This window comes from Temnothorax americanus, unplaced genomic scaffold (genome assembly GCF_048541705.1).
Source record: "Temnothorax americanus isolate GAGA-0224 unplaced genomic scaffold, ASM4854170v1 Scaffold70, whole genome shotgun sequence".
Taxonomy (NCBI): Eukaryota; Metazoa; Arthropoda; class Insecta; order Hymenoptera; family Formicidae; genus Temnothorax; species Temnothorax americanus.
The window spans coordinates 34,430-54,237 of record NW_027509793.1 but is presented as its reverse complement, the minus strand read 5'-3'; the positions used below and the strand labels follow the sequence as shown (position 1 = coordinate 54,237).

General features: G+C 38.4%; 5 protein-coding genes across 19 annotated transcripts in view; 4 read left to right on the top strand and 1 right to left on the bottom strand.

The window, feature by feature from the left end:
* LOC143906407 (uncharacterized) overlaps window positions 1-777 on the top strand; it is a 186,325-nt gene extending 185,548 nt beyond the window's left edge. For all 5 annotated transcript variants that reach the window (XM_077422491.1, XM_077422489.1, XM_077422490.1 and 2 more), the window contains exon 2: window positions 1-777. This exon is cut by the window's left edge and continues 1,180 nt beyond it. In XM_077422491.1, coding sequence (XP_077278617.1) covers window positions 1-777 — 777 coding nt within the window.
* Window positions 778-1,484: 707 nt separating this feature from the next.
* Window positions 1,485-3,269, top strand: LOC143906434 (uncharacterized). Its single transcript, XM_077422537.1, has one exon. The coding sequence runs from the start codon at window positions 1,485-1,487 to the stop codon at window positions 3,267-3,269; it is 1,785 nt and encodes a 594-aa protein (XP_077278663.1).
* A 567-nt stretch (window positions 3,270-3,836) lies between these two features.
* Window positions 3,837-4,490, top strand: LOC143906433 (uncharacterized). The gene has a single exon (XM_077422536.1). It carries the CDS (start codon window positions 3,837-3,839, stop codon window positions 4,488-4,490), a length of 654 nt encoding a protein of 217 aa, XP_077278662.1.
* A 5,945-nt stretch (window positions 4,491-10,435) lies between these two features.
* On the bottom strand, window positions 10,436-14,501 carry LOC143906402 (GTPase-activating protein and VPS9 domain-containing protein 1-like). 3 transcript variants are annotated; one of them, XM_077422484.1, is made up of 7 exons: window positions 13,881-14,475; window positions 12,992-13,804; window positions 12,582-12,807; window positions 12,215-12,471; window positions 11,904-12,114; window positions 11,437-11,823; window positions 10,436-11,368 (listed from the first exon to the last, which is right to left on the bottom strand). In XM_077422484.1, exons 6-7 carry the CDS (start codon window positions 11,770-11,772, stop codon window positions 11,330-11,332), a joined length of 375 nt encoding a protein of 124 aa, XP_077278610.1. In that variant the 5' UTR covers window positions 11,773-11,823; window positions 11,904-12,114; window positions 12,215-12,471; window positions 12,582-12,807; window positions 12,992-13,804; window positions 13,881-14,475; the 3' UTR covers window positions 10,436-11,329. The 3 variants fall into 3 exon arrangements, 1 of the variants encoding a protein (XP_077278610.1); XR_013259500.1 differs by lacking the exons at window positions 10,436-11,368; window positions 11,437-11,823 and having other exon boundaries at window positions 12,048-12,114; window positions 13,881-14,501; XR_013259501.1 differs by lacking the exons at window positions 10,436-11,368; window positions 11,437-11,823 and having other exon boundaries at window positions 12,048-12,114; window positions 13,130-13,804; window positions 13,881-14,493.
* An 872-nt stretch (window positions 14,502-15,373) lies between these two features.
* On the top strand, window positions 15,374-19,805 carry LOC143906400 (uncharacterized). 9 transcript variants are annotated; one of them, XM_077422477.1, is made up of 7 exons: window positions 15,382-15,695; window positions 15,765-15,911; window positions 15,999-16,243; window positions 16,337-16,432; window positions 16,616-17,100; window positions 17,185-17,311; window positions 19,237-19,404. In XM_077422477.1, exons 1-7 carry the CDS (start codon window positions 15,640-15,642, stop codon window positions 19,317-19,319), a joined length of 1,239 nt encoding a protein of 412 aa, XP_077278603.1. In that variant the 5' UTR covers window positions 15,382-15,639; the 3' UTR covers window positions 19,320-19,404. The 9 variants fall into 9 exon arrangements, 8 of the variants coding, with proteins under 8 accessions (XP_077278599.1, XP_077278598.1, XP_077278600.1 ...); XM_077422478.1 differs by having other exon boundaries at window positions 15,388-15,695; window positions 16,616-16,965; XR_013259499.1 differs by lacking the exon at window positions 17,185-17,311 and adding an exon at window positions 19,707-19,805 and having other exon boundaries at window positions 15,406-15,695; window positions 16,616-16,965; window positions 19,237-19,366.
* Window positions 19,806-19,808: the final 3 nt, after the last annotated feature.

The following is a 19,808-nucleotide window of genomic DNA, read 5'->3' as shown; positions in this document are numbered from 1 at the left end:
CTAGAAGGCCCACCTGCCCAGCTCATTTCCGGATTGCCTCTCACTGCCGACTCGCTCAAACCATCATGGGAAATGCTCGTCGATCGCTACGAGAATAAGCGACTGCTCATTCAGTCGTATCTGGACCAGCTCTTCGCCAGCTCAACACCGGTGCAAAAGAACGCCAAGGCACTGGACAAGCTGCTCAACTCGTTCAAGGAGGCCATAAAGGGCCTACAATCATTGGGCGTCTCGCAGGATCTTGGCGACTGCGTCTTGGTGTACCAGCTGTCTAGGCAGCTGGATCGCCAAACCAAGGAACAGTGGGAGACATCCTTGGGCGCCGCGCGCGAGTATCCGCGTTTCGAGAAACTCGAGAAATTTCTCACCTCGCGAGCGCGAGCACTCGAGATGATCGAATCCACGGCCAGTTCAGGAAGCTCGGCAGGGACTGCCTCAACGGCACGGCGCTCCGCGACGGCTCATCATGCGGCAGCTCAACCGGCACGCACCAACACCTCAGACGGCTCAACGGAGTACCCGTGCGATTGCTGTAACGGCACGCACTTCGTGGTGATGTGCCCTAAGTTCAGGGAACTCTCACCGGGCGATCGACAGAAGCTAGTCATCTCAAGGAGGCTGTGCTTCAACTGCCTCGGCCGTCACAACGTTCGCTCATGCAAGAGCTCACGGGGGTGCAAGAAGTGCACCCACCGACATCATACGATGTTGCATGAGGCACATCAGAGCGACTCATCCTCGAAGCCAACCACCAGCTCAGCCTCAGCCTCTCAATAGGACATCGGTGCAATCGTCGCTCACTCATCTTGGACTCGCTCATCACACTCAACGTTACTCGCTACGGCCCTGGCTCAGATCAGCTCATCGGTTAATACTCAGCACGTACGGCTTCTCATCGATACAGGTTCTGAACTTACCTTTGTCTCAGAATCGCTGCACCACAGGAATGGCCGCATTTCACCAAGTTGACCTTGGCTGATCCCGATTTTCTGACACCACGGCCAGTGGACATTATCATTGGAGCTGACTCATATGGGCAGATCATCAAGCCCAACATCATCAAACAAGACACATTGATGCCAATTGCGCAGCTCTCAATTTTTGGATGGCTCGTTCTCGGACCTGTCGACACATCATCATCAGCATCTGCTGCAGTGCATCATGCATCAATTCAGGAGAGGGAAGATGCTCTCGATGAGTTATTGTCGAGATTTTGGACACAGGAAGAAGTGCCTGCGAACAACAATCTTGAGCTTACTCCTGACGAGCAAAGATGAGAAGAACATTTCAAGAGTACTGTCTCACGGGATTCAACAGGTCGATACACAGTTCGACTTCCACTGAAATTATCACCTGATACTCTTGGCGACTCGTATCTCACTGCGCATCGATGTTTGCAAAGTTTACAAAGGAGACTCTCCCGAGATGACAACTATCGACGGCTGTATCATCAATTTATGACAGAATATCGAGATCTCAACCACATGAAGAAAGCCTCACCCGTTTCCAGTCAGCAAACGCAATATTATTTGCCACATCACGGAGTGCTCAAACCAGACAGTGCAACTACGAAATTACGTGTGGTATTCAACGGCTCGAGCGCATCCACATCAGGCCGCTCACTCAATGATATCATGCACACAGGAGCCAAGTTGCATTTAGACGTCACCGATGTCTTGCTCTGGATTCGACAATTTCGACACCTAGTTGCCACGGACATCACCAAGATGTATAGACAGATCAACGTGCATGAAGATGACTGGGACTTACAACGGATTCTCTGGCTCGACGAACTGCTCAATGAAGTGGCATATTATCTAACCACGGTCACGTATGGCACCAAGGCTGCCCCGTTCTTGGCAGTACGAACGCTGCTGCAACTGGTGAAGGACGAAGGCCATAATTTTCCTCTTGCAGTGCCGTCCATCCTTCAAGGTCGATACGTCGACGACAGCTTTGGAGGCGCTGACACTGTCCAACAGTTAATCAAAATTGCATTGCAGCTGAAGAACTTGTGCATGGCGGGCGGTTTTCCCTTAGCCAAGTGGCACGCGACTCATCCAGACGTGCTCACTGCTGTTCAAGCAGAGAAAGACCAGGGCTCACAAATTACATTTGACAATTGCGCAACCAAGATACTCGGATTACGATGGCTTCCTCAAGAAGACTCATTTGCATTCGCAACAAGGATCTCGTCGCATACCGATCATCTCACCAAACGCCTCGTTTTGTCTGAAGTGGCTCAGATATTCGATCCACTAGGCTTTGCATCACCAGTCGTGATCAAGGCGAAGATGCTCTTGCAGGAGCTTTGGCTTCATAAGCTCCAATGGGATGAACCACTGCCATCCCAGCTCTCATCACGGTGTCTCATCATCAGAAAGGAACTCACCAGCTTGCGCAAGATCTCAATACCTCGGTGGTATAACACATGGAGTACATCGACAGTGGAATTTCACGGTTTTTCTGATGCTTCTCAATTGGCAATGGCTGCAGTCGTATTTATCACCGTCCACGGCTCAAATGGCGCCTCGATTTCATTGGTGTGCTCCAAAACAAAGGTAGCACCTCTCAAGCAACTCACCATCCCGAGACTTGAACTCACCGCAGCACTGCTGCTCTCACGACTCATGCAATACGTTCAAGCCACATTGAAGTTGAACGTCACAGCAACTCACCTGTGGACGGACTCTGTTGTGACACTCACGTGGATCAAATCTCATGCATCGCGCTGGAAGGATTTCGTGAGAAATCGGGTTTCTCAAATTCAAGAGCTCACTGCAAACGCACATTGGAAATACGTACTAGGTACGTCCAACCCAGCCGATTGCGCATCACGAGGATTAACTACTGCTCAACTCCAAAGTCACTCATTATGGTGGACGGGACCACCGTGGATACTCACCCCTGAAGCTTGGCCATCTCAACCCGCGCTTTCGGACGAGTTGAACTCGCACGAGGCTCGTTCTGGCATTGCGCTACATGCGGCCGCATCTCAACCGGAATATCACTGGGACCTGATATATAGGTACTCAACTCTCAACAAGTTATTGAAAATAACAGCTCTTTGTTTCAGATTCATATCGCTTCTGGGAAAGTGCCGACGCACGCCACTGGACTTGCACTCAGCTTTGGAGGAGGCCAGATTCTTCTGGATTAAGGCTACTCAAGCGGCATACTTTACGCACGAAATCAAGTTGCTCACGGCCAACTCGAGACTACCAACTGCTCACGCATTCAGTCGATTGACTGCGTATATAGACGCTTAAGGGATCATCCGAGTTGGCGGCCGCCTCAACCAATCAGCACTAGCTCAAGACAGCAAACATCAGGCGATTTTGCCTCGCCACTCCCGGCTCTCAACCTTGATCGTTTCACACGCCCATCTGCGTACTCTGCATGGAAGAACACAGCTGACATTGGCTCATGTCAGGCAAAGTTACTGGATCATCGGCGGACGGGCTCCGGTGAAGTCTCATATCTTGCGGTGTGTCGTGTGTGCTCGGCAGAGGGGGATCCGTGCTCATCAACTGATGGGCCAACTACCTCTCTCTCGGGTTACGCCGTCACGTCCGTTTACTCACACAGGAGTTGACTATGCCGGACCGCTCACCATCAAAACATGGAAAGGACGAGGTGCGAAGACATACAAAGGATGGATCTGTGTGTTTGTCTGTTTCTCCACCTCAGCAATTCACCTCGAAGTAGTCAGTGACTACTCATCAGAAGGATTTATCGCAGCCTTCCGAAGATTTTCAGCGAGAAGGGGAATTGCTCAGACCATATATTCGGACTGCGGGACAACATTCATTGGAGCAGACGTCGCGCTCAAGAAAATGTTCATCCAGAGCTCACAAGAACATCAACGGATCGCTCAAATTCTACAACAGGATTGCACCAGATGGGAGTTCAACTCACCAGGCGCTCCACACATGGGGGGCAAGTGGGAGGCGGTGGTGAAATCCGTCAAGTTTCATCTGAGACGGACTATCGGGGAGACTCTACTCACTACGGAAGAACTCACAACGTTGCTTACTCAAATCGAAGCCATTCTCAACTCACGGCCCTTAGAACCGCTGAGTGACGACCCGGAAGACGTCTCAGCGCTCACACCAGGTCATTTCCTCATTGGAGGTCCACTCACTACCATACCCGAGCCATCTCTGATTGACCTAGCAACCTCACGGCTATCTCGATGGCAGCTCATCCAGCAGCGAGTTCAACATTTTTGGGCACAATGGTCGGCTCATTATCTGCAACGCCAGCAGGCGATCTCCAAGTGGCATCATCCTAACAACAACATTAAGGTGGGCTCCATCGTGCTGCTCACCGACGACCGCTCTCCACCGTGCAAGTGGCCACTCGCCAGAGTAACAGCTTTGCACCCCGGCAAGGATGGACTCACCAGGGTGGTTACCCTCAAGACGGCCACCACGACACTCACTCGGCCAAGTGCCAAGCTTGCAATTCTACCCATCTCAACAGAATGAAGGATCAAGAGTAAGGAATCATCAACAAGGTTGCTGATGGCGGGCGGAATGTTCGAGATTCCCTTAACGTTGCGCCGTCCGATCAGATGGCAGCATCGATCGGGTAACGACGCTCGATCACCGCGGCAGCTTGCGCCCGCACGGGCGCGCTCGTCGCCACCGTCTTCCTCGCGATCGAGGCAATTGTGCAAATGGCCGCGCGGTGACTAGACGCATAACGTGTGCTCTGTACAGTTCGTTCATTGACTTCGGTTAATCGTGCACATCGCAGTGCTCACGCTGTTGTAGATCGTATCATAAACTGTGAAATAGGCCGCTCATCAACTCTGGTGCCTCAACACGACAACTCAGGCTCACATGTGCGCGAGTGCCGACCGCCACGTGTCTCACCGGCTCACGGGCGACTCACCACACGAGGAGGGCAATTGATATAATTGTCGCTCGCCAGCAACGATCATACAAAGACTTCTCTTTTATACACTGCTCATCGATTCTCAGGCCAGACTGTAACAATCTCGATACATTAAAGACGGCTCAGACTGTGGTGTGAGTTACACAAAATAAAGTGCATATTCGAGTTAACACCTTCCACGCGCGTCCTTCTCATCCCGCTTCCATCGCCGGGATTAATCAGCGATTTTGCGAACACTACTTAATAAAAAAAATTTATCAAGCATAAATAATAAACGCTTTAATTTCACTGTATTTTTTTCTGAAATCAATTTGTAAACTATTTAGTAAGTAATCACTATGTTTTAGATAATTATTAATAGTAGTTTCTGTGTAAATTATTTTTTCTTTTCAGATATTTTTTAGCACGGATAAATAAAAAATGAAAATTAAAAAATCGAAAAAAAATATAGATCCCGTTATTATCTCATTATAAATTTAGGCTTAAAAGTTGTGAAATCAATGAGTTTTTTACAAAAAATTTTGGAGAAAATCGATCAGTACGTGTTTTTTGTAAATCAAAAATTTTTGTCAAAATGAACCCCGCACAAAAACCTATGGAATTGGGTTCTCGGCGAATTTGTTTGAAACTTTGGGAAAATGTTGTTCATGTCATCTTGATCAAAAGTTCTCATGGCAACAACTTTCTTTAAAACAGAATTTTTGCTCCAGGAGACCTCAAAGATGGATATTTTATCACGCGATCACAGATGATTTTACCCATTCAGCTTTTAGAATAATGATTGTAGGTGTGTATTGCATAACCCGCATAAAACCTGAAAACAAAATTGGTCCTTTTCAGGGCCATAATAATGTGCAAAATCCGATCGCGCAACCTTCTTGCGGTGCACATTGGATATAACGCTAATCCCGACGGTGCATACTGTTATTACTGTTATTCATCAATACATTAGGTTATTAGGTTTTATGGGTTATGCAATACAAACACAAACACACACAATCATTATTCTGAAAGCTGAATGGGTAAAATCATCTATGATCGCGTGATAAAATATCCATCTTTGAGGTCTCCTGGAGCTAAAATACTGCTTTAAAGAGAGTTGTTGCCATGAGAACTTTTGATCAGGATGACATGATCATTTTCCCAAAGTTTCAGACAAATTCGCCGAGAACCCATTTCCATAGGTTTTTGTGCGGGGTCCTTTGAAAATCTTATAGAAACACAGTTTGAAAAATTTTTTTGATATTTTTTATCAAAAGTGTTTAAAAAAAAATTTGAAAAAAAAACGTCCCATTTTTTTGGCCCATTTTTCGTAAAGTTATAGGCGTTTAAAAAAAAAGTAACGTAATTTTTCAAAAATTGATATTTTGAAAACAATTTGACAAAAAAATTTGAAAAAAATCATGGCGGCCTTTTTCAATTAATACCATAACATAAAAAATTTTCAAAAAAATCGGAGTTGCAAAACCCAAATGGTGTCCGATTTGGCGCGGTACGCCCTATATGTATATCTTCCATCGCGTAAATTCTACAAATGAACTTTGCTTGAAAAATACATGTGATATAGAAGGCACAAAAGAAATTTATGCAAAATTATTTTTAGTACAAAGTAATCGGAGCATGATTCTGGAGACATCCCGTGTCCGCGATATCGTCATTGTGGACGAGGCTCCGGGCCCAGAGAACAAATAATCGTATTATACAAACGATAGACCCCCGATATTGTCGTACAAAATGTATGTGTACCTATCCCTATAGCTTCTTCTCCTCTCTATATTATAATGAAAGAAACGTATCCGACTGAAAAAGGCCCGTTTAGCGAGATAGGAAGCCGATGCCAGTCTCACGCGAAAAGCGAACGTCGAATTTATAACACAATGGCTGTGTTCGGGAAGTGCGCTATTAGCGCTATTGCATCATTCTATCTTTATCGCTCATTAGGTGTAAAACAAGGATAAAATAAGCAAATAGCACTAATAGCGTCTCCCCGAACGCACCTAATAAATTAATATTTAGCATCTCTATCGAATTTCTATCAAAAAACGAGACAGGTCATTTTTTTGTTTTATAAGAAAATTCAATCACTCTCTCTAACCGAATTTCACTAATATCTAAACGTCAGAAACGCACGTGGTCCGAGTTAGCACAGGTCCGACAGATTTCTTTCTATAGACGGCATAGTTGCCAAAATATATTTCATGAAAAAAAAATTAATCTACAAAAATCAAATAATATTATAAGCATTGCACAAAGAAATATACACGAAGAATGTATTTTGAGAATCAGAAAGATTAAAAAAACGCGACAAAGTTTTTTCCCTCCGGATGAAATTCCAACGTGCGCTTCTAAGGTCAACGCGCATCCTTTGCTAAACGAATGAATTCATACATGTTTTGCAGCCAGATTTTTATTGACGTGATACAAACGGGTATACATCTGAGCTTCAATAAAGCGCAAGTTTAATCGTAAATCAGTTATGCGAAAGATCTTAGATCTTATATTTGTCAATAAAGTTATAAAATCCGCAAATAATGCGAAAATTTGCGCATAGTCCCTTGTGATCGAATATAAATGGATCGCGTCGCTTCGCTAATGATCGGATGAACACTTTCTCAAAAACGCAACAAAATATTTGCTCCACGAAATAAGCTCACACAAATCGCATCTGACAAAACTGAAATTTAACAATTATATGTAAAATCATAAAGCTATAAATTAGTTTTTGTTTTTAACAAGAGAAGTTAAGACACGTAGCGATAAAATTGAATGAATTTCCAACACGATAAAGATAAGTTTAATAATTTTCTTCTACGGTTTTTGTTTCCTTTTTAAAAAATAAAGATGTTAAAAAAAATCAAAATAAAGTAATATGTAACAAAAGTTTCTCTTGGTGTAAATTTTTAAAAGGAGGAAGCAAGTTTGAAAGAATAATATGATGAATCAATATTCTCTGAATACATATAGAAACCATTCAATTTTTTCCCGACGCGTTGTGGAAAATATGACGGCTCCGTATAATCGTTAATTACCGCGAGACATATGCTAACGAACCGTCGTAAGCAAATTCCTCGAAACGTTCGCTACAAGAGAAAACGAAAACAATTTTGGGACAAGAACGGAAGCGTTCGTTTGATCGTCATCGTTTTCGTTTCTAAGTCGAAAAGATGTACGTACTCCACTAAGATAAATCATAATTATTCTTGATATCAGCATTCGCGGCATCCTAAAGTCCCGATGGATAAAAACTAAATACTTAGTAGCATCCGAGTTTGATTTAGTCGGGCAACGTGAACACAGTTACACGTTTGCCCGTCTCTGTGAAAAAAAAATGCGACGATCACCTTTTTTCTTTCTTTTCAAGTACTATGTATACTTGTAAACTATAAATGTATAAAAACGATTAGGTACTCGCCGCGATGGAAAGAAAGTAACACAATACAATTTCTTTATGATCCTCGAAATCAAATCTGTTTGGATTTCTAAGCACAAGGAAAAACATTTTCTTTGCTTATGTATTATTCGACAAAGCAATGATACTCTTCATGGAGTGCAGCAACGGTTGTCGCATATTAACAATGGAAACGAAGACGAGGGCAAAAACGGATAAAAGATTGAAAAGCGCACTCGGAAGGGAAATGAAAGCACCGCGAGCTTCCTCTTCTCGACGGTCCTTCGACTTTATTCGCAAGGCAACGATACTTTACGCAAATATCCAGTATTCTGTATACAATCATAATTAGCTAATCATCCGTCGACGAAACATATCGCTCGCGTTAAAACAGCCGTTTCGGCGTAAACTGCACACGTTATGCAGTTATAGATAATTAACAAACTGAATAAAAATCTTAATTATTAATATCATTATGTTATAATAATTAAGATTTTTATTCAGTTTGTTATCTGTACTGTTCATCAGCTGCGTTACCCTCTACTCTGATGCTAAGACTGAGTGTATATTTTTCTATATAAAGACAGAATAAAATTAGTTATATTAATCAATACTATATAAATTTAATATTAATTGCATTTGTGTTATAGAAGTTATTGTTTTACCCCATCAAGAATGGATCGATAGATCCTTTGAAATAGTTTTACATCATTCATTTACATTACAAGAAAAAAATTATTTGAGGTGCAAGAGATGCAGTAAATTGCCAAGCCGCGTCAATATATACTATGTATACTAATTCACATTCTCAATTGTGCTATTGTTATTATTTGTCATCAGACAATTATAAACATACACATAATAATTAGATAGATATTATATATATATATATATATATATATATATATATATTTATATATATATATATATACGCACATGTGTGCATAAGAATATATGTAATTTATAAAAAGCGGGTGCTTATCAGCCTTGATACGTTACTGCCTTCTGCTACGCGGACGGCCAGAAAGCATTTTCAGGTTCAGGCCGTATTGCTAAAGAATCCAAGACGCGGCAATCCACGCCGCGCGGCGTTGCCGCGTCTATAGCATATGTCTCTCTACCGTGCGTCCGTGTGAGCAATTCAGTGGTGTGTGTACGTGTACGGACATACACCACTTCATAGAATCTGAAATTAGTTGATAACACTGAAACCGGAGTTTCGCGTTGTCACCACGCGAGGTCTCCAATATCAGTTCGGCCTTTGCTTTTAGTTGACAGAGTTGACATTACCGACGTCAAGGAAGTTCGGCCTTAGCTTTAGCATCCCCTTAAGGCATAAAACATTGCCAAGACAGCCATTCTGCTTAGGCTTTTATGGAGGATTCACACTGCGTCCGATGTTCGACGTACGACGATCCGACATGCAATAGGAAATTTTTGTCTTTAATAATAAATTCTGTTATTGGATGTCGGATCGTCGTACGTCGAACATCGGACGTGATCGGACACAATGTGAATCCTCCATTAGCGTTGGTAGCGCGGTAGCGAGATTCGTATGTATATTTGACCGGAAATGAATGTCCGGGAAAGAATCTACCATATGAAATCGTTTGTATTTCGTATGAAGACTTTTAAAGTGCAATTGAAAAGGTTTGTGAGTCATTCGTTTAATTGTAATTAATTAATTATTTTTACACCATGCATTTAGCCGAAATAGATAAATTAATAAAAGTTTTTATACGGAATCGTTTGTATTTTGTATGAAGAGTTATGAAGTGTGATTAAAAAGGTTTGTGAGTCACCCAGTTAATTTTAATTAAATATTTATAAACTCGGTAATTAGCCGAAATATAGATTTTTAGTTATTCATGTTAAAAGAAGAAGGCGCTATAGTGTTCCCGAAGGTCCGTCTGCAATCAGAATTAATATGAACGTTTTAAAAATTATTTTATACTAAAATAAATAAATATACAGATTAATAAGCCTGTAGCTATAAGCGATAGTTGCTAATTAAGTTTGTAAAGATGTACCAGCTGTGCAGGGTGAAGAGCAGGTTATCTCAAACGCCCTGCCACAACCCAATTAAAAGAGACTTAAATGTCATTACCGCTGAGAAGTACTTCTTGCCATTTAAGTTAGCATATGTCAGAGCAACCGAATTGTCCATTGCGTTCCACCTTGAATTTTTTTTACAGTCGTTTATTAGGATTGCCCTACTTTTAAATTGAGCGCTTTTTAATGTATTATTATTAAACTACCGATATCGATATATTATTAGTAATTTAATATTAAAACTTGACAGAGTGACGTAAACTAATTCGCTCATAGTATTATAACAAAGTATTATGCGTTCAAATTCTCGAAAGCTAGCTTCTTTACTATGCTCTCTCTTTATGTCGATCGATTCAGATAAAAATCTCCGAAGTCTTTCTTTCTCTCGCGATATTCCTAGAGTAAAACTGTACAAAAACTCCACGAAAGTGGCGATATTTTTCACGGATCTGGTTTGAGTCTCGGCTCTTGGGGAAGGTACGCATGTAGAAAGAGTACGCCAACACAGTTTATCCTGCTAAAATGATTATCAATCTCTATAAATTCTTTATTGTTTACACTTAAATTATAGAATATCTAAACGTTTCTTTTTTTTCGATGTCCTGTGAAATTGTACAATAGAGTAACAAATAAAGATAAAGTCACACTTTACGTATAATCTGATTCAGTCTTTGCTAATGTTACATAATAACGTGCAAAAGAACTAACAGTTAGACTATTTAAGAGGCTATTTAAGAATTTTAATTAAGATACTGAAAGCATAAAACTGTTCAGCTAGCTCTACACAAAGATATTGGTCTTCTTCTTTATGAAATCGTCAAATTATGATTATGATACATTTCTACATTATCACCAGCATCGAATCTAATCTTATTTATCGTGATACTCTTGAGAAACTGTTAATCCATTGTCTTAACTCGATCGCGGCGCAGAACTGCGTCCACCAATGTTGTTCCTCTCCCTCCAATCGATTCCCGTAAAAGCTGACTACATATTGAACAGTCGATACAACGACGGCGGATTAGTCTGAAATTAAGCACACGTTAACAATCACTCTTCTTCCTAAAATCACAATTCTCTTTTCAATCGCATACCTTGATTATGACATAGACCAGCACGGGAGTCAAATCGTCGGCAGCAGGTATGCCTCTTTCCGACGCCATGGAGAGGAGATTCATGATGGTAGTCGCGCAACGAAATACACACTGCAACTTATCCCTAGGAGTCTTATACGCCGATATCACAGCCAATTCAGCCTGCGCCCATGACCAGTGGCATTCGTAATGATGAACTTTTAAAATGTGTAGGTCCTTGTGATTTGGATGAGTTACGACCTTTACTAACTTTTTGATGTGACCGTGAAAAAGCTGGTCCCTATATACATCTCCATCTTCATTTAGATAGAGCGCATTGTGGTATATCCGTGCCATGACGGTTTTTTCAACCACGACTCGCCAAATCTAACTGGTTGAAGCTCGCCGCTGAAAATAAGAAATAAGTTCAGACGTCTCTGAGCACTCCGTTAAGATCAATTGCGAGATAAATAATTATATTCATGTACATTGCCAGATCAGATCGTTATCCATTTCTACGTGGACCTTCCCTAGAAAATTATCCACGAGATCCTGTTTCTCGTCTGCTAACGTAAGCTTTTTAAACTCTTCGCAGAAACGCAGGAGAAAAGCCTTCCTTTTTCCAAAAATACCCTCACACAAACGGATACAAGATGATTATTGATAGCATCCCGATCGCACTTAACTCGCACGCATAATCTAAAAAATATTATTATTAAACGGTTAACATCTTACATTTAAACATCTTACATTTACTTATACGTTACATACAAAGATGATATTTATATATAAACAGTACCTATCTAAGTGAGCTAATGTCGACAGCAATCCCTGAGGACATCTGATTAAATATGCGATATAAGGAGATCGCTTTTGATAATCCTCTCGAAGTGATTTGAAGAGCTTTCTACATCCATCGTCATTAAATAGACGCACGCAACGTAAAGTTTCATGAAGATGAGCTAGTAATGCTCTATTCTGCAGGTTTATAGCTTCTGCCAATTGTAGTTGTAAAAACGCAACCAGTTCGTTTTCTTTCTGCGACTAACAATGTCTCTGTAATAAAATGTTATATGCAAATATTTGAACATTAAATAATTAAGTAATCCATAAAAAAATCACACTTTGTTTTGTACGCCATGATTGAAAAATAATACAATAAATACCTCTGAAGTATTCCATGGAATGTGTTGAAGGTCAGCAGTGCTAAGTACCATACGTAATTTTCTTTTAGCATCTGCAAAAGCATAAGAGTTCTACATTATTCGAATCGATTGAAAGTCTTTCATCTTCCACCTCTTTTGTACGGGACTGATTGCTTTCGACCGAAGCTGTATCGCCTAGCTGCGCTTCGCTTTCTTCTGTATTTCGCTAATATATCATCGGTAGTATCTGAAATTAATCAAAAGAACAATTTATTACTGTCTAAAACTTGCAGGAAAACTTTCCCTTTTTTTTTAGCATTATATACTTTCTGATTTATCTTCGATTCTACAAAACTATTAAAACAGAAACCGTTTATATTGTAACAAAATAATATATAATAATTGTTAATAGTTATTTATTAATATCTTACCGCCCGCGACATTATATACCGGATGATGTTACATCTTCAACTTGATGTTACTCTACAAACTTTATATTGCTTGTTTCGAAGAACATTCTCTGTTCCAAATAATACACCTATCCTGTCATCCTCTTTCTTATAACGCACCTGATTTGGCGATGCACCTAGCTCCAGAGCTTGACAACCTTGAGCAATCTTAGAGAGATCATTGACGAGCTTCTCGAAGAGATTCGCTGCTGGGATCGCAATTGTAGTTAACGTAGATGTCGACGACACTCTGGGCATCCGCACAGATCCTCGTAAGCGCATGTATGACCATCCACTTGTGCTCAAAAGAGCTGCTACAGGTCTCGAGGATGTTCATAAAGATCTCCTTAAAAAACATTTCAATCTGCATCTTGAGGTGCATCTTGAAACGGGCGAGCAGCGCCAGGAACAGCGCTAACGACAGCTCGAACACTTCCGGCATCAAAGACACGCCATTCTTCGACAGCACGACACACAAGTACTGTTTAATGGCGATAACAAACATCTCGTTAGAGCGCAATATTGGACCGGCATTCTGCAAGATTCCCAGAAGTAACTGAAGCGACAAGATCTTGGAACGGAGCTCGTGCGATATTGGATCGGGAGTGCCGTCCGGCAGCGGTTTCATAGAGAGCTTGCAGAGAGCGTGAAACACCATGACTGCATCATTTTGCAGCACATGGGTGAATTTTGCAGTTACCATGTTGTCATTCTCAGCGGCTGCCTCGTCACCGTTGTTCTCCGGACTACCGTTCTCCAAACTGACTTTCTCTTCCAATGGCACCACGGATTTTACTACATCATCAAGAATACTCTTGACAATTGTTTGAGAATCAATGTTATCATTACTAGGAACATTCTCTGGACTAACCTTGGCTTCAGTTTCGCCGTTTGCTATGACAGAACCCTCCTGCTCATGTTGCTGGCCTCCCCCCCTCGCACCCCCCAGCGGTTGAAAAAGCGTGGAAATTAACATAATTTATCATATTAACATAAATTTATGACAAATTAATAAATTATTTAATAGAACATAATGTGATAAGTAATAAAATACATTGTCCAAAGTTATGTTACACTTCTGACTTATACCAACCAAACAGTTGTCACGTGATCTGCTGCATGCGCGTGCGGCCACTGAGCATGCGCGTGTGGCCGCAGGGCATGGTCGTAGTCGCTGTATCTCGTCGGTATGACAGGAATCATAACCTGATTCCTGTCAACTTTAACCGTTAATATCTCGCTTCGCGGGGCAGAGCGACACTTTTTTCTGCCAGATTCGGTCGTTTCGTGCAAAAACGCGTCGATTAAGCCCAAGTTGAACGAAATCGGTGAGGAGGCCACTATTCTTCAGATTTACCCATCGCGTGCCGGCACGTGCGCTTTTTTTGTAATTTTCAGAATAATTACTATTGCAACGCAATAACAGCTTTCGATCAGTAAAATGAACGGGACTCTAAAGGGATTTATGCGATTGTTACTACGTTTACGCGAGCGTTACTTTTGTAGTAACTTACGATATATTACTCGTTTACGCGGAGTAAATTATCGTAGGTTACTACAAAATCCCGTTTACGCGAAGGAATTATCGTAAGTTACTACAGAAGTAACGCTCGCGTAAACGTAGTATGTGTCCACCAGCATGCAATTAGACAGTCCTATCGAATTACATAGGTGCTATACCATTGCACGCGATAAAAGGTATTGCGAATTTATAGTACTAGTGAAATGAATTCTTTATATAATATTGCTGGATATATTTTGCAATCAATTCAAAAAATATGTGTAACATGTACAAATTGTTTAAAATCAGTTATTTTATCAAAAACACCAGTGCGTTATTCATTTACAAAATTAGTGCAACTAAAATTGTTACACAACAAATTCGTTATATTTTCTTAATATAAAAACATTTATATTATTTTAGAAATTAGAACAAATGTTCCGTTATTATTCTAAATATTTTGATATCAAAAATTTGAAATCCTTTTAATAGAAAAATTTAATAAGGTTAAGGCCGATCATATTTTGAATTGTCACTAGTTACATAAAAAATAATAAGTCGATTTGTAGTAATTAGATTAAGAATTTTTAATAAGAGAAAGTGTACCGCATTAAACAAGTGTATAAAGATACGATAGCAAAAGTATAGCAATGCATGTACGGTTAAATAAATAATCTTATAATACTTCTAAAATTTCCGTTTATTCTACCTTTTCTTTACATTTTATTATTTTTTATAAACAATTCAATATAAAAACATAAATACACAAAACATTTAAACAGCAGAGAGAGAGATACTTGTGTAAATATATAATATACAAAATATAATGAACAGATTTATTGAATTATTTTTTTAGATTTTAAATAAATATATTATAAAGATTTATAATTAAACTACTATATTAACAATATTTTTACTATAGAACATTTATTTTTTAATTGTGTTGTTAAAATTTCTAATTATTAAAATTACCATGATTCAAAATTCGGCGGGAGTTTAAGAGAAATGGCGGACCAATCAAAAGCCTGTTACCGTATGGCCAGACTCTTATTATAAGGTCTCTACCACAGTATAACCATACCCAGTAGCGACACTCAGCCGTCCGACCCGGAATAAAATTTTAGTGCGCATGTGCGAGTCCGTACATCTCACAACATGGTTGCGCCCAGTTGCGTCTCGAACATCGTAGGTAACCTCAACCTCCACAGTTTTATGACATATTTTTTATTTGAATAAATTGTGTCTTTTTATTAGTGATAAGAAAATTCCGGGTGTGACGTGCTACATTAAAATGAAGTTAATGAAGAGAGGTGGATATAGTTGTGCCATGAAGAATTGTTTAAATATTTCTGGGCGTGAATCTGGTCCCAGTTTTTTTCGTTTTCCAAAAGACCCAGATAGGTAAAAATAATTTTCATTAGCGGATTTGTTAATTGAATTATATATCAAGTGTTTTTTCATTAATATTTTATACAAAACATCTTTCAGAGCAAAATTGTGGTTGGAAAAATGTGGTCGCGAAATTAACACGTCACCAGAAAATTTATATAAAAATTACAAAGTTTGTGGTGATCATTTTAAATCGTCGATGTTTTTAAACGATTTGAAAAACAGACTTCAACCACATGCAATCCCCGAACAAATGGAAAATGATAAATCTTTTGAATTATCAAGTGAAAACAACGCAACATTTAATTTGAGTGATGATTCTGAGGAAAATACAGTAATATCAGGTAAGCAGTTTTGAACTCTGTGTGTGTGTGTGTGTGTGTGTGTGTATGGTTGGAAATATCAAAAATTTTGTGAACATAATTACTATATTTCAGTTGAGTGTGATATCATTAAATCTAACTATGATAAGCAACAATTGGAATTATTTGAAACTGGCTTTTCAGACAAAGTTGAATGTCAGTCAATATTAGGTAATAATTTTAGTTCAATATAGAATTAACTAATGCTAGTAACATGAAATTTTTGTGAATTAGAAAATAAAATTGATGTATGGTTATTATAATTTATATATTCGTTCTTTCTTTGTAATGAATGGAATATAATCATTAATTTTTTAAGTTTCATAAGTGATGTAGTATTTTTAAATATTATAGTTAACGACCATCATGGGCAATATGAACATGAGCAAGTGGAATCAGTGTCACATCAGTATGCTCAAACAGAGCTACAATATTTGGATCAATATGCTCAAACAGAACCACAACAGTTGCATCAATATAGTCAAACAGAGCCAAAATTTTCTAATCATTCCCCGCGCAAAAGAATTTTGAGAGGCAGAATTGAAGCGTTACATCGAGAAATTCGAAAATTAAAACAACAATTAGAACGACAGAAAAATAAGATACAAACTTCAAAAATAAGACAAAAAATGTCCTTGAATGAATATTGTGAAGCTACAGACGAATTTCTACCACCAGAGATTGCAAATTTTGTAAAAACTCAAGTACGTCTTAGTAGATATAAGTCAGCCAAAGGACGAAAATATTCGCTTCCATTTAAAAAGTTTTGTTTAGATATATTGTTTTCTGGGGGAGGCAGAATTTATAATTCTTTTGCACAAAAATTTATCCTTCCCAGTGTAAGAACCTTACAACGCATGATTGAACATTTGAAAATTACTCCAGGTTTGCATGATTTTGTTTTCGATGTTTTGAAAAAAAAGTTACAGGCTTCTTCGTCACCTCTCGAGAAGTATTGCATTTTATGCATTGATGAAGCATCAATTAAAGCAAATCTGTATTATAATATAAGTCAGGATGAAGTCATTGGATTTGAAGACTTGGGTGATGGTAAATCATATCTTCCAGCATGTAATGTTGCAGTTTTAATGATCAGAGGGATTTGCAACAATTGGAAACAACCTTTGGCTTACTTCTTTCTTCATTCTTCATTTTCTGCTAGGAAATTAACAACCATTATTCCTCAAGCAATTACAAAACTGCAAAATGCGGGGTTTATAGTAGTAGCGTTTGTTTCAGACATGGGAGGGAATTTTAAATTAACCGCTAAATACTTAGGTGTGACAGAGAACAATCCATTTTTTTTGTTAATAACGAGCGAATCTCACATCTTTTTGATTCACCTCATATAATTAAAGCTGTCAGGAATAATTTCCATGACAATATTATTGAGTATGACTCTAAACCTATATCTTGGAAGTGCGTTGATGATTTATTTCAACAAGATCAAACTAGGCAATTTCGACTTGCACCTAAACTCACTGATAAGCATATGAAATTTTCAAATTTCGATAAAATGAAAGTATATTTGGCTACACAAATTTTGAGTTTTACAGTGAGTAGTAGCTTGAGGAAAATGGTAATTTCTGGAGCTTTTAAACCTGCGGTTGCTCCAATTGCACTTAGAACAGCAGATTTTATCCAAAATATGAACGATTACTTTGATCTATTCAATTCATCTTCGGTTCAACATCCATCACAATTTAAACAAGCTTTTCGGGGAGCGCAATATCAATTAGAATTTCTTTCAAAAATTGAAGATTATTTATCCAAAATAACGATATTTAATAAAACTGGTGTTAATATTTCTAATAAAGTTCAAGTTTTCAAATGCATGAAACACAATATAAATTCTCTTCTTCAAATGTGGGAACATTTGCAAAATGTGTTTCCAGAAATGCAATTTCTATTATTACGCCGTTTTACTCAGGACTGTTTGGAACACTTTTTTTCGGCTATTCGAGGATTGAACGGCAATGTTATTAATCCTACCCCAGTTCAGTTTTTTTATTCATTCAGAAAAATTTTTTCTATGAAATATTGTACTGCTGAAACTGGAAATTGTGAAAGAGACAGTGCTGATATATTTGTAGCTATTACAAACTTTAGAGAGAAGAATTATATGGATGTTGAACCTAAGACAGATGACATTACACCAATACTTTTGGATGATCATGATTATCGTCAGATGGACGTAAACGAACAAGATGCGTTCCGATATATTTGTGGATACGTAATACGTAAATGTCTTCAAAAATATTCGTGTGAGATTTGTTCTCAATATGCACACTCGTACATCGACTTAAATGAAACTTCATATTACTGTTTCTTTAGGGCTTACAATTCTACTGAAGATAATCCTTTCGGAAATTTATCTATGCCGCACGATGATTTCGTAATATATCTTAAAACGTTGGAAAATTTATTTTTTTCTAAAATTGAGGAATTGATTGTACAAAAGCATATAATTCGTATCCTCATTACCATTTTTAAAGAAGTTGAATTTATTCATCCGTGTCAACATTTTCCGCATAATTATTTATTGAAATTATATGCTCGAGTTCGACTATTTTATACATTAAAATTTATTAATAAACGTTTCAAATCGCAATCCGGACACAGAAAAACTATAATTTTACGTCACGATTAGAATTTAATGTCTGTATTTTCCTTATAAATGCAAATTATTTAATATCTACTTTTATAAAAGTAAATGTGTTTTCGTTAATTAAATTTATTATTGAAGTTCGTTTATAATTTTATTGTTATAAAACTAAATGTGTTTGGCAACTTTGTGAATGTCAAAATGCATGTGTTACTTTCTGAAATAAATTTTTAATATTTCTGCTACTCCTTTTAACATTTCTGCTACTTTTTTTAACATTTTTACTATTTTTTATGTAAGTATTATACAGTAACAGCACATAATGATAGTGAATATTACATGTTTTCACTTATTCCAATTATTGTTTCAGTTGACATTGACATTTGGAGCACATTCTTTCTACTGAAGGATGTCCATGAGGAACAATTAATTAAAAAAAAATGGATATCTTAATATTTATATATTACTAAAATTTTCAGTAAAAATTATGAAATTTTAACGCAAGTATTCGGAATAAACATAAGTATTTTTTTAAATATTTTTATGCATTTTTTACTCAATGACAGAACAAATAAAAATATTAGCTTTTGCGCCCAATGATCTATATTCGCTTTTGAGCTCAATAATTATATATATTTTGTATACATTTTACAATTCTATTTACACAATAAGTTACGAAAAATTTTGAAATAAAATGATACAAAATACACAGAAGTATTATTTTCATTTCTTCTACTTCAAGAAATTCTTTGGATTATAATTAAAATTGCGCAAAAAATCTTTTTTGATTATATATACTCATATACATTTTTTAATTATATATGTACATTTCAATTGTAGCGCCGGTACATCTGACAATATGGCGACGTACCACGTGACTTGAGGACAACTACATCAAAGGTGCCGACACTCAGTGTCGCTACTGGGTATGGTTATACTCTG

What these genes read in the sequence shown, in the direction of transcription:
- LOC143906434 (XM_077422537.1), top strand. Translation starts at nt 1,485, where the DNA reads ATGAAGAAAGCCTCACCCGTTTCCAGTCAGCAAACGCAATATTATTTG.
- LOC143906433 (XM_077422536.1), top strand. Translation starts at nt 3,837, where the DNA reads ATGTTCATCCAGAGCTCACAAGAACATCAACGGATCGCTCAAATTCTA.
- LOC143906402 (XM_077422484.1), bottom strand. Translation starts at nt 11,772, where the DNA reads ATGGCACGGATATACCACAATGCGCTCTATCTAAATGAAGATGGAGAT. An exon ending in TGGTCTATGTCATAATCAAG is followed by an intron (nt 11,369 to 11,436) that starts GTATGCGATTGA and finishes GCTTAATTTCAG; the next exon opens with ACTAATCCGCCGTCGTTGTA.
- LOC143906400 (XM_077422472.1), top strand. Translation starts at nt 15,640, where the DNA reads ATGTGCGAGTCCGTACATCTCACAACATGGTTGCGCCCAGTTGCGTCT. An exon ending in GGAAAATACAGTAATATCAG is followed by an intron (nt 16,244 to 16,336) that starts GTAAGCAGTTTT and finishes ACTATATTTCAG; the next exon opens with TTGAGTGTGATATCATTAAA. An exon ending in TGAATGTCAGTCAATATTAG is followed by an intron (nt 16,433 to 16,615) that starts GTAATAATTTTA and finishes TAAATATTATAG; the next exon opens with TTAACGACCATCATGGGCAA.